We start from the raw sequence: 14,894 nt of genomic DNA on the forward strand, positions 1-14,894 counted from the left end.
TACTGGTCATGACCAATCACCATACCAAGTTTGAAGTTCCTAGGCCTAAGGGTTCTTTAGTTATCACTCGGAAACCATTTGGTCTACGGACCGACGGACCGACGGACCGACAAGTGCAAAGCAATATACCCCCTTTTCTTCGAAATGGGGGCATAAAAATATATCATTGTAAAGAATACTCCTACAAACATTTTTATTTTTGTAACAAATTACATTCATGTCACAAACTTTATTATGACCGTCAGTCAATTATAGGTCAAGATCATCATGTAGATTTTGTCATGTGTTCTTTAGTCATGAATTAATCAAATCCATAAATAAATAAGTTATGACAATTTAAGCAAATTTTAACAATTTGACCTTGGCATTCAAGGTTAATTAAAGGTCAAGGTCATACAAGAATAATTCAACCTGTTCATTTTGTCATATGTGTTCTTTTGTCCAAGAATAAAATCTGTAAGTAAATAAGAAAGTTATGAAATTTTAAACAAATTTCAATAATTTGACCTTGATGTTCAAGGTCATTTAAGGTCAAGTTCATAGCAGACTATGCAACAAGTTGGTTTTGTCATATGTGTTTCTCTTCTTTAAGTATAAATCAAATCTGTAAATATATAACAAAGTTATGACAATTTATGCAAATTTCAATAATTTCATCTTAAAAATCAAGGTAAAATACAGGTCAAGGTCATATCAGAAAAATTCAACGTAAGGGTACAATGTCCAAGTATGAATCAATTCTGAAAGTAAATTACAAAGTTATGACACTTTGAATAAATTCAATAGTTTAACCTTAATGGTCAAGGTCAAATAAAGGTCAAGGTCATATTTGAATTATTCAACCTAAGGGTTCTGTTAAAAGTGTTCTTTTGTCTAAGTATAAATCCATAAATAAATAACAAAAGTTATGGTCATTAAGAAAGAAAATTTGTTTTGTTTTGTTTGGGCTTTTCCGTCTCACTGACACAGTATTGGTCATTTGGCGACGTTCCAGCTTTACTGGTGGAGGAAGACCTCAGGTGCATTATATTAGGCACGAAAGGGCACCTGAGTAGAACCACCTACGTTCCGTAAGCTAGCTGGATAGCTTCCTCACATGAAAGAATACAAAGTCCCTGTCGGGATTTGAACCCACAGCAGTGAGGGGCAAGTGGTTTGAAGTCAACGACCTCAACCACTCGGCCACGGACACCCCTTAAGAAAGAAAAATATTATGACCAATGTTAAAATTTGCAGTCCTCAACAGCACTGGCAATGACAACATGACTGTAGCAATAGCTTTTTTTTTTCTTTTGAGCTAATGATATCAAATTTGCACACAAAGTTATAAGTCTAGACCTACATCAAATTGAACATAATCTCAAAAAAAAAATTCCAGTCCCGTAATGTAAAAAATATCAGTGGAGTCCTAAAGTAAATAACAGTATAAACAAATAATAAGTTCTGTTAATCTAAGAAGACACTTTTCTCATTTATCTAGTACCTTGTTTAATATATGAATCCATTTAAAAATTAAAATTCTAAAATTAACCAGCAAATGGAAATAAAATCTTGACATATTTCATGGAAGTATAGGATGGTCTAGCACCAGAATGACATTATTGCTCATGGAGTTCAAAGGAGTTAAATTCTATGCCTGATCACCGATTTATTTTACACATGTTGTTATTCATCTGTTTATGACAAGACACGTCATACATGTCCTCTTGGGACAATGGTGAACCCAGCTTTTATGGTAAGGATATAAAAACCAAATAAGGAACTAGCTGTCCAAGTAGATAATTAACACACAAGTTTATACAATTATATCACCAGTTACCTTATATAATTATCAAAAACTTATATAAAGTATTGAATTTCCAAACAGAACCACCCTGTGTTTTTTTTACCTAAAACAAGTATTTTTTTCCAAAATTTAAATTAAACTTCTGAATAACTTATAAGTATTTATCAAAAATCTTTCCGGAGTATTTTGGACAAGTTTTGTAGAATAGGAGATCAATACTTAAAACTTTTTTGTGTGTGTTTGTGTATACATATAAAATTGGCAAGTTGCAGTCGGGAGTCGAACCACAGGTCTCTGGATTGCCGGTCTTGTATGCTAACCACTACACCACAGTGACCGTTGCGTTTTATTCATGCTAACTGACCGTGATATATCTAATTTATTTTTAACTTTATTGTGGTGTCATCAATTGAATTACCATAGCGGTGAGCTTGTTTAATGACTATTACCGCTGTTGCATGGCTGAATCAGTCAAAGTTTTTCTTATTTAATATCTTAAGTCAAACACATTTATCATTATTTAAGGTCACTTATAATTTCCCACCACTGCCCATGAATGTACAGGAATATGCAGAGGTTTGTTTGTTTCATTTTACGCCTTTTCCCAACAGTATTTCAGTCAAATAGGCGGGTAGTTTCCTAACCATCCTTCCTGGAGAGTAACACCAGTACTAGACTACCTTCCTCCATGCTAAACTACCAAAGCATCTCCCGGGGATCGAACCCACGCCAGAGAGGTAACTGCATTAGAAGTCATCGACTCTAACCCATCGACCACGGAGGCAGTTATATAGGTGATCAATGAGAGGACGAAATCCCCATGTAACCTCTCTCAACACTGGCAGCAATATTGACTTTGGCACCAATTTACAGCCAAACAAGAAAGATCCGGCTTTATATTGTTGGCAGCTTAATTTCTAGTATCCTGAATATATATATATTCAAAATCTTAAACAAGCTAATTTGAAACACATCTATTCAGTTGTATAGCCTAAAGCTAAAGGCAATAGTTACATGTTATGTTTGCGATGATGATTTAATGATCCAGTATCCCTAATAAATTGTCTTATGAAACAATTTAAAACGATTGGTTAATGACAGTATGTGGGCTCATTATGTGGTCATGACACAATTCAAAGATATAAAACAACGACATTAATGCACTAACTGATCTGAATTCAGGACAGACTGTCTAGCAGTAGTGTTCAGTCAACCCTGAAGTATAGAAATCTAGTGTGAGGAAGGAATTCTACTCAATCGCAAAAATTCATTTGCATGAAATTCTACATATCTTTTCTCAGACTTCACATCTGTGATAAATGACTGTATTTATAAGTAAGCATACAATTAAAAGCCTTCATTACAATAACCTAAATAGGTAACGTACAAATAGTTTTCTGCAATGCTAACCAAGAGGTAAAAATATTTCAACTAACTAGCTTTCATTCTCTTGCTATTGCCAAGTTATGCAAAATGTTTCAAATAATATGCAAATTCATGCTATTGTTAAGTTGCTTACCGTAAAATTCCTAATAAACGCCCCTCCCCTAATAAAGGCCCCCCCAGGCTTTTTGAAAGGGAAAACAATCTACTCATCAGTACTGAACTAATAATTTAAGCCATCATTTTATTCAAATCATTCAGAATCCATAGTATTTTATAGTAAACACAAATATGTATATGAACTTTAAAACCTTAACATTTTTTAATGTCATTACCAACACTTGCTAACACTAAAAGTATTAACAGTGATTTTTTTATTTAGGAAAAACTGTGTTGTAATAATAGCCCCCCTTTTGGAAAATGTTAAGCCCCCAGGGGCGTTTATTAGGAATTTTACGGTATTTGCTTTGTTGCTTACCAACTTTAATCTACATACAACAATAAGCTAGCAGCAAAGCACAGAAGTTACAAAAGTAGGTACTGTATAAGTGGATTTCTGCGTGTTCAAAAAGTTAGCGAATTAAAATTTTTTCACTTTTCGCATAAGATGTATTAGCGAATCATTAAAGGGTAGAATTTAATGACAGGTTGGTTAATATTTACGCTAGAGGTTGATATTTACGCTAGAGGAAATTTTAGCGATTTTTGTCAATTTGCGAAATTTCTCAATATTTCTGTGTCGCTAACTTAACCACTTAAACATTTATTCATACATATTCTTATCTTATTTTAGCTATCCATGACTACATTTTCATAATTAAAGAACAAGACAAGAGCTGTCGGAGAAATTATGCTCAACTAATTGAATACTGGATTCACTTGCGAAAGATTTGTCACATTGATAAAAAACATTTTAAGTAAATCCCTCAAGAAATAAAAAAGTAACAGTAAAAAATATTTCACCGCAGAAAAACTTTAATAAGATATAAAATGCAGATGTGATACCAGCCAAGGGTGAGTAGGACAGCTTTTCATATACCTTGTATAGTCGAGCTAAAAGGTGTTCAAAAATATAAATAAAAGTCAACAAACATTACCTTTAATAAATGAATCTGATCTTCCTGCTTCAAGTTCTTGAACTCGGGAATTTGCTTGGCAAATTTTATCAAGCGCCGTATAAAAATATCTGTCATGTTGAACAAGTCATTAGCATTATGCGGCTTTTCAACCATTTTTTTAGCCTGATCTTCCGAGTAACCACTATCGAACACTGACGCATATTCTTTTTCCAACTGCCGAATTTCTGCCTCCAACTCCAGATCCATAGGTCTCGTGTAATCATCTTCACTTTTTTCAGTTTTTATAATGTCTTGGGCAAAATTCGTGAGCGGACTACTCAAATTACTTGTATCAGTCGAGTCAGAGAAGTAGGCGGTCGAGTTTGTGTCAGTGTCGTTGTAGCTACCCGGTGACTGAAATGAGGACTCCATTTTATGTGGTGGTAAATATGGGAGTCGGGTCGTCATCTGCTGTGGCAAGCCGGTCTGTTCATTTTGTACTGAATATTTTTGGACGTCAGCGTACATTTTCTCATCAGCGTACATTTTCTCATCGGCGTACATTTTCTCCTCCGACGATGATGTCCGTCCACTCTTTTTACGCCGTTTAGCCAACTGATCATCACCTATTCAAAGAAAAAATTGTGATTTTAAGTTTCTTATCTCAAAAGTGAGCAATTACATTAGAGTTTGGACTGGTACAAGCAAAGATAGAGTTTGGTGCAATACTTTTAAATACTGGGACTTTTCTTCCTTTCAAAGTTCGAATTAAACACCTTTAGGGCCATGTTTATGATATTTGGTTCATCAAAACTCTTAAAAGACTGTTTCTCCTATATTTTTATAATGATATGACAAGATTATTTTGAATAAGTTATTATGATTTTGGCAAATGATGAAATTGTTTTGATGTTACATTCCAGTTGAAACTGTGCAATCTACGAACTTCATTTGTCTTTTCCTGAACCAATTTAAACATATAAACTCTATAATATTTCAAGTATTTGCACAACTTTTTACTTCCTTGAAAAGGAAGTTTGTTTGTTTTAACTTGAATAAGAATGCAACTTGAAGTTAAGTGGGTTTTTCTACTAAAAATATCAAGTGATTACACCGAGATCACATGACAACATTCAATGATCAAATAACACATAATCATATACAATTAAAAAGCATATCAGACATGAAGAACTCTTAAAATAAAGCTCAAAATAGCATAAATTAAACATAAAGCTCAAATAATATAAATAAAACTTAAAACTTAAATCATAACTCTTAAAGGTCTAATCACATAAATTACAAATAAGCCCAATATCAAAATGTGCTTTGCATAGAGTTCTTTATGCAAAATTAAACCAAAGATAAATTACTTTTCATTTATCTGCAAAAATAGCAGATAGCCGGATATACCCATGCAACCAGTGCGGACCAAGATCAGCTGGCACATCCAGGCCATCTCATCATAAGTCTGCACTGTTCACTATTCAGTCAGTACTTATTTAGAAATTTCCCCTAAAATTGGTAAATAATTTTTGTCTAGCTTGAAAACAAGACAAGTCTATTTAAATTTATTTGCGGTGCGGTAGCATTTGGAGTGGTAATATTTAGCGTGATATACCCCAATTAAGCACATACATGACCTAAATACTTATATAACAATGTAAAAAGATGGGTCTTCGGCAACCTTAAAAATGTTCACAGCATCTGATCTTTCTGAAAATTTCTAATTCTAGGAGAGGTTTTTAACATTCTGAAAATGACAGTCTCCAGACAGATCCTAAATAATTATTTGTCCTACATTTAGATTGCCTTATTCACTAAATAACATGAGAATAAAGAAATTGATTCTTGTTAAGTGAATGAACTCAATTTTGCTTAACCTTAATGTCTCCTAAATTTGTTGCCATGAACTTACCTTACTTACTTTGAATATGGGTCATTCTATTATTGATTAAAGGGATTTTCTATGTTAAAATTCTCAAATTATGCAGTCAATAATAAATAGCCTGGTCATACTGCAAGATAGTGCAGGATTTACCTTTCCTTGTTTATCTAACATTTTTCTATCTTAAAGCTGCATGCCACCAGATGAGCCTTTCAAGAAAATAATGTACTAAGATTTTAAGATTTAAGATTAAAGTAATAACTTACATGTCATGTGTGATTAAGGACTGATTTTGCAGTATTTATTACTATATTTCTGTGTTACTAATGCAGTAAGTGCTATTTTTGCATATAATGGCTATTTTTTTTTTTGGTAATTTACACAGATTAAAAGTGCTGTTTGCAATGTTCAAATTACATTCATTTCACAATATTTAACTTTTAAATACATTTTAAATTTTTTTTCATGAAAATAAGCATGAATCTGAAGGTGTGCTCCTAAAATATTGGCCACACTGAACAAGACACTGGTAAAACCCAGGACAATATGATGGTAAAACTCATGGCTCTCAATGTCAAGAAATGTTCATTTGTAAAACCTGGAAGAAGTTATTGGTAAACCTATCCTCAAAATAAACCAAGAGGTGCTAGCAAATTTTAGTGATTACCTCCCTTGGTAGATCGGGGTACTGATAAGGGGAGATCACTGCATTATAGTTAATGAACTAATGACAGATTGAAGTTATATAATGATTCAGCATATATGGCCACTGTTCTGATGAAACACATGAATGTTATATGACTTTCAACAGTTGGGTTACTTAAAAGACTCTAGAAATGTTATATGGTAAAATGTTAGTTTTTCTGATATTGGAAAATCTCATTTTCAAAGACAGGAATTGATAGAGAATTTACAACAATCAACAATGTTACGATGATAAAGAAATAAATGAGAAATAAACATATTTTCTAAATTGCAAAGCAATATTAGAAATAATTTGCCTACAATATAGTTTTGTGATTAAATTGGGAACTCTCTAAATGAGAGCACACAAAAATGAACATGATAAAATCAAAAATATCAGCAGTCTATTTGACTGTTTTTTTGGTGTTTTTTTATTTTGTTTTTTGTTGTTTTATTTCATTTGTTGCATGTCATTTGGAATTGTAACTGGAAAAAGAAGATAAAAGAAATTATCCCAAAATAGACACTTTTTACCCCTCCTACTGATAATTAATACTTTATAATCATGCTGTATTTCATAAATGGATTTGTCCAGCTTCTATTTATATTTTATTATCTCAGATAAAAATTTGAAGTTATTCAGTCACCCGTATAGAGCCTTGCCAGATTGCATAGATGTGCAGGCTGGTCTGGCCCCGTATACTGGTGGCAAGGGCTTCTCACTTTAAGTTCCAGCAATATTAGGGGCATACATGTTAGTGTAACCTTTTGACAATGAAATGTAATAGTTTGATAGTAACAGGAAATTGGTATTTTCTATGTTCAGTCTGAGAATTAATAATTCAGTGCAGATAAATTGTTGTTTTTCACTCACCACTGAAATAGAAGGGTGTGCAATTATTTATTTATTTTATTTTTTTTTGTATAAAGTCAGTATAGAAATCCTCAATATATTACAACCATCCATGATTATTTGACTTGAAATCTTACATCAGCTCTTAGGAAACACAAAAAGGAAAAAATAGTGGTGGCATAGTGGCTAAGGTGTCCATACCTTCACCCAGGGATATAAGGTTCGAGCTCCACTTGGGTAAAGACGATATTTCATTATATGACACCAGGCCTGGTTAGTTTGATAAAATGGACACGGGAGTGGTTTAGATAAGATTTAAGGTTTCATCACAGTTAAGCTAAGAGAGATAAATGAGCCGTGTCACGACAAAAATAACATAGTGCGTTTGTGACCAGCATGGATCCAGACCAGCCTGCGCAGGCTGGTCTGGATCCATGCTTGTCGCAAACCCATTATGTTGGTTTTGTCATGACACAGCTCAAATGTTTGTTATACTAAAATACTCATTGTGAAGGATTATGATGGACACCAGACATAGACCAACAATTCATCTAAAAACTCACTTTGTGCTTAAAGGAACTCCACTGAGGTCCTAAAATATAAAATTCGGATATCTTACATAGAACAACAGTTACTTTGACGCTTAAAACAGAAAATATACAAAAGATAATTTAAATTAAGAAATATTCTCAGAACTAAACTGAAAATCATACTTTTGCACTGTTTTTAGCCTGATTTGAGTGAAAAGCATTGTACATTTTTAATTTTGGGTCATTTTTCCCAATAATTATCATTCAGGAAAAAACAGAATGATGGAATGACCTGAAATTTTGGACACAAGTTATTGATCTAGATCTTTATCAAATGGAATTTTAATCCCCAAAAATAGTTTTCTAGTCCTGTCATGTCTAAAAACTTCAATGGAGTCCCTTTAAAGGATAAAACAACCTCAGTGGAGTGCCTTTAAAGGTAAGCAATGTTCAATAACATTAAAGGAATGTTACTACCTGCATAGATAACATCAACGAAAATGTTAAAACAAATCAATATGTTTGTTTACCACCATGTAAGTACACTTTGTTTAGAAAACTGACCTATCAGTGATTTTTCTCGCTTAATTGGGAAGAGGCCTTAGCCTCATGATTTTGGGAAAAATTATCGCTAAAATTGCTAATTTGGGAAGAAAAAAGCAGGTTTAAGTTCAGATTTTTGGGAAAACTGCATGATTTTAAAGAAAATTTCAATTGGGAAGAGGCCCTTTTTCGGAGTCTGTCATATAAGTAGGAAAATCACAGCCTATATCACCTATCTATGGCCATGACTCAAAGAAAATATATTGCTCAAACCTATAAGCAATGATGTTAAATTTCAGCTATTTCATCTAACCTTTTAAAGTATTGATAATGGTTATGACATTTATCGTAAGATTTCATTATAGAAACAAAATATACCCTAATGGGTGACGCACAGGTAGATTCTCAGTCATTTCAAGATGTCATAAAAGAAAAACTTGATGAAAACTCGAAATACAAAGAATATTATACAACTTACAGTGAACTCAAAAAATATTGAAAAATTCACCAATTTAAAAAAGTTCAAAATAACAAAACAACAACAACAAATAAGAGGGTAATGAAGATATGGTTTACATAAACAAGATTTCATTATTAGGTCATTTCCACTAAGTTTCATAAAAAAACGATCAAGGAGTTGAGATGGTGATGTGATTTAAGTCTTATTTCTAAATTTACCATGTGTAAGGCAGCCATCTTGTTCAGCAGACTGGCACAATTTTGTAAAGGATCATTTTGCTTGAATAGGAAATGTCTTTTAAAGTGACATTATAGCTCACCCATGTGTAAATTTTAAGTGCAAAGTGGCTTTACATTTTGCCATAATTGTATTCAATTTTATATTTTACTATGCAAAATTACTCTATGAAAACTTGACTATAAATATTATACAGAATATATTTGAAACGTTCAATTTTTAAAAAGTCTCAGTGGGGCAGTCTTTTTTAAACATAGGAAGTTGCCTTACCATTTTTTCATTACCAATTATTTGTCAATCACCATTATCATAATTTGAGCCGCGTCACAACAAAACTAACATAATGGGTTTGCGACCAGCATGGATCCAGACCAGCCTGCGCATCCGCACAGTCTGATCAGGATCCATATTGTTCGCTTACAAACCCTATTACAAGTAGAGAAACTGATAGCGAACAGCATGGATCCTGATCCGACTGCACGGAGGTGCAGGCTGGTCTGGATCCATGCTGGTCGCAAACCCACTATGTTGGTTTTGTCATGGCATAGCTCATTTATAATGGTTATTCTTCTGAACTCAACTTGACAGCATAATATCACTTTAAAGCTTATTGTTGTTCGTTGCTTTTTTTTTAAGCTCTGGAATTCATTTTGTTCCGAAGACCTTAACGATATATGTATTTTCTGTAAAGGTCACCACCTTATGACAATTCGTGTAGAATTCCATCCATATCTGTTACATGATTGCAGAACCGATGTTGTTTTACGTTTTTTATCTATTTTTAGCTCTGTCAGCCTTCTTGTTTGAAGCAGACCAGAATCATTTAAACCTTGTTTTATAGGACAACCATTTAAGGAAGATTCTTGTGTTTCATCACAATTGGCCAAAGTGGTTAGCTTGAGAATGATTTTGTTTGTTTTGATAGGGTTTTATGTCAACCCAACACAGTATAGGTCATATGGATTCCTTCAAGCTTTACTGGTGGAGGAAGACCTCGGGTGCCCTTATGTGCATTATTTCAGGCACAAACAGGCACCCTGAGTAGAACCACCGATATACCATAAGCTAGCTAGATAGCTTCCTGACATGAAAGAATCCGAAGTCCCTATTGGAACTCAAACCAACAGCGGTGAGGGGCAAGTGGTTTAAGGTCAACGCCTCAACCACTCGGCCACTGACGCCCCACAAGATTGATGTTATTAAGTGAAATGAGCCACGTCACGACAAAACCAACCTAATGGGTTTGCAACCAGCATGGATCCAGACCAGCCTGCGCATCCGTGCAGTCTGATCAGGATCCATGCTGTTCGCTATCAGTTTCTCTACTTGTAATAGGGTTGGTAAGCGAACAGCATGGATCCTGATCAGACTGCCCGGATGCGCAGGCTGGTCTGGATCCATGCTGGTCGCAAACGCACTACGTTGGTTTTATAGTGACGCGGCTCATATATAACTTACTGAGGATCCAGTCCTTTTTCATTCCAACATCAAAACATTTCTTCAGTCGACATCCTGAGCAAAACTTTCGAGTATGTTGGTCGAGTTTGCAGTTTCCTTCAAAACTGCAGGTAAAAACCTGAAATATTTTGTTGAGGATTATATTATATTATGCTCAAATTTGATAAAAAAAAACCTCCAGATTATTGCTATCCAGTCTCTCTTTTTTACATTTAAAAAAACATCTTTGAGTTCACACAGAGAAGATGAGTTTTTAGCTCAATACACTATTTAGGTAACACAGTATCAATAAAAACACTGGTTGTTTTTGGGTTTTTTTTAACCAGGAACATTAAAAGGGACCTCTTTCTTTCCTTTCTTTTCTTTCTTTCTTACTTTCTATTTTTCTTTCTTTCTTTGTTTTTGTCTTTTCTTTCTTTCTTTTCTTTCTTCCTTCTTTCTGTCTACCTTCCTTTCTTTCTATCTATCTTTCTTTCTTTCTTCATATTCTTTTTTTCTTTTCTTTCTCTCTCTCTTTCTTTATTTTTAAGAAAAATTTTTTTTAATCTGTCTCACAAAGTTTTAAAAGCAGTGAGATAACGAGATAAACCTGAAATTCAAATAAAAATTTGATGAAAATACAACAAGGAAATACCTTTGCCTTGAGAGCATTTCTTCTAAAGAAGGCTTTACATGATTCACATGTTATCGCATCAAAATTGTAGCCAAGTGCTCTGTCTCCACATATCTGACATATTAATACAGAGCCATCCTTCGGCTTTGGCCGTCTTTTTTGTTCCCTTTTCTTTCCCTGAAAACACATAATGCACACATCTTTTAACTTGTTTGAAAACTAATTATCTATTAAGCAATTTCTACAACATGTGGAAGTCCAACTTAAAACTTATTTCTCAAGGAGAAATGATTTGTTTGTTTTTTGTTTTTTTAGGACCCATCAACACTGTAACTTTCTAGCTTTAATGGCGGAGGTAGACCTAGGGTGCCTAACTATGTATTATTTAAGAGATCAAGCTGACATACAAGCCATCAACCACCAACTTTTGACCCATCAACCACCAACTTTCTACCCATCAACCACTAACTTTCGAGCCATCAACCACCAACTTTTGAGCCATCAACCACCAACTTTTGAGCCATCAACCACCAACTTTTGAGCCATCAACCACCAACTTTTTGAGCCATCAACCACCAACTTTTGAGCCATCAACCACCAACTTTCTAGCCATCAACCACCAACTTTCGAGCCATCAACCACCAACTTTCGAGCCATCAACAACCACTTTCTAGCCACCAAGCACCAACTTTTGAGCCATCAACCACCAACTTTCGAGCCATCAACCACCAACTTTCGAGCCATCAACAACCAACTTTTGAGCCATCAACCACCAACTATCGAGCCATCAACCACCAACTTTCGAGCCATCAACCACCAACTTTCGAGCCATCAACAACCAACTTTTGAGCCATTATCGAATTATCAATAAAAATAGTGTAATGGCTTCATAAATCAATACATTTACCACTACTTCTTACCATCAGTAATAATTGTCAAATTATAAACAAAATGAAAACTATATTATGTAGAATGTACAGCATAATTTCAATAGTTTTCATTTTGTTTCCTTAAAATAGCATTGTAACTCAAGTAATTGTAAAAAGGAAATAAATCACTTCCTCCTGTTAAAGGTTAACATATATAAGTTGTTCACAAGGTAAAAAAATTGTTACAAGTTTAATAATCACATATGAAAACATTCTACACTTCTATTACTGAAGCTTCCGGTCAATTCTCTACAATCCTCAGCTGGAAATGACTCGGCAAAAAACAAAATGAGCCGCGTCATGACAAAACCAACATAATAGGTTTGCGACCAGCATGGATCCAGACCAGCCTGCGCATCCGCGCAGTCTGATCAAGATCCATTCTGTTCGCTTACTTACCCTATTACAAGTAGAGAAACTGATAGCGAACAGCATGGATCCTGATCAGACTGCACGGATGCACAGGCTGGTCTGGATCCATGCTGGTCACAAACGCACTATGTTGGTTTTGTCGTGACACAGCTCAAATATCAAAAGATGGACTCATCAACATGTTCCAAGTGTTCGAAACCCCAGTCACAAATATCTGAAACGGCCCTTCTTGAAAATTAATAAAATTCAAAGTAACTGATGTGTACCTACAGCAATGTTGAGGGGAATCAAATATTCTTTTCTTTTTTTTATTTAATGTAGTACCATCAATACAAATAATACTTCAGACTGGCAATTAGTAATCAATAAGGTAATCCTCTGTATGGCCTACTTTTATACTTTGCTCAATTAAGTTCTCTAATTGGAACAGTTGTGACACTCCTTCATATAACATATGCCACACAAGGCCATGTAACATGTGCAACACTGGTTTCTTTATTATGTATGGCACTGGTTCATTAAACATGTGCAACCCTGGTTTATTTAAAATGTGTAAAACTGATTCATTTAATATGTACAGCACTGGTTCAATTAATAAGTACATTAATGTGCATTAACATGTTAATTAAACATGGGCAACATTGGTTCATTTATAATATATATAGCTCTGGTTCATTGAACATGTGCAACACTGGTTCATTTTATATATACAGCTCTGGTTCATTTAACACAATCAACACTGGTTCATTTATTATGTGCAACACTGGTTCATTTAACATGTACATCATTGGTTTATTTAACATGCGCAACACTGGTTCATTTTATTATGTGCAACACTGGTTCATTTTATATATACAGCTCTGGTTCATTTAACACAATCAACACTGGTACATTTATTATGTGCAACACTGGTTCATTTAATATGTACAGCATTGGTTTATTTAACATGCGCAACACTGGTTCATTTATTATGTACAGCACTGGTTCATTTTATATATACAGTTCTGGTTCATTTAACATGATTATTGTGCAACATTGGTTCATTTTATTATGTGCAACACTGGTTCATTTAATATATACAGTTCTGGTTCATTTAACATGTGCAACACTAGTTCATTTTATAATGTGCAACACTGGTGCATTTAATATATACAGTTCTGGTTTATTTAACATGTGCAACATTGGTTCATTTTATTTTGTGCAACATTGGTTCATTTAATATATACAGTTCTGGTTAATTTTACATGTGCAACACTGGTTCATTTTATAATGTGCAACACTGGTTCATTTAATTAAACAGTTCTGGTTTATTTAACATGTGCAACACTGGTTCATTTTATTATGTGCAACACTGGTTCATTTTATATATACAGTTCTGGTTCATTTAACATGTGCAACACTGGTTCATTTTATTATGTGCAACATTGGTTCATTTAATATATACAGTTCTGGTTCATTTAACATGTGCAACATTGGTTCATTTTATTATGTGCAACACTGGTTCATTTAATATATACAGTTCTGGTTCATTTAACATGTGCAACACTGGTTCATTTTATAATGTGCAACATTGGTTCATTTAATATATACAGTTCTGGTTCATTTAACATGTGCAACACTGGTTCATTTTATAATGTGCAACACTGGTTCATTTAATATATACAGTTCTGGTTCATTTAACATGTGCAACATTGGTTCATTTAACATGTGCAACACTGGTTCATTTATTATGTGCAACACTGGTTCATTTAACATGTGCAACACTGGTTCATTTAACATGGACAACACTGGTTCATTTATTATGTGCAGCACTGGTTCATTTAATATATACAGCCCACTGCACCCACCATACGTTTCTCAAATAATGAAAGAGGTAATTATCTTTCCACAGGAATCTATTCAGATCCAAGTATATATAGATCATTCTGAAACATCAGCTGCGTGTGACACTAAAATAGCCAATACAAGATCAATAACATAATAGAGAAGCCAAGATCTAAGAAACATGAAGGATAAAGCTGAGATCACAAACAGGAAATAAAAAGACTTACGACATGTACTTATTCCCATTTGGGTTTTTTTTTAAAGAACACAAGAGCAAGC

At 34.0% G+C, this 14,894-nt stretch overlaps 1 protein-coding gene across 2 annotated transcripts in view; it reads right to left on the reverse strand.

The window, feature by feature from the left end:
• LOC132749421 (nuclear hormone receptor HR96-like) overlaps positions 1 to 14,894 on the reverse strand; it is a 78,218-nt gene that overhangs the window by 8,415 nt on the left and 54,909 nt on the right. For both annotated transcript variants that reach the window (XM_060739154.1, XM_060739153.1), the window contains 3 exons: positions 11,512 to 11,667; positions 10,878 to 10,995; positions 4,267 to 4,853 (listed from right to left, as the gene is read on the reverse strand). In XM_060739154.1, the coding sequence (XP_060595137.1) occupies positions 4,267 to 4,853; positions 10,878 to 10,995; positions 11,512 to 11,667 (861 nt within the window). The remainder of the gene's footprint in view (positions 1 to 4,266; positions 4,854 to 10,877; positions 10,996 to 11,511; positions 11,668 to 14,894) is intronic.

This window comes from Ruditapes philippinarum, unplaced genomic scaffold (assembly GCF_026571515.1).
Source record: "Ruditapes philippinarum isolate M1 unplaced genomic scaffold, ASM2657151v2 ctg5081_1_1_1_1, whole genome shotgun sequence".
Classification (NCBI taxonomy): domain Eukaryota; kingdom Metazoa; phylum Mollusca; class Bivalvia; order Venerida; family Veneridae; genus Ruditapes; species Ruditapes philippinarum.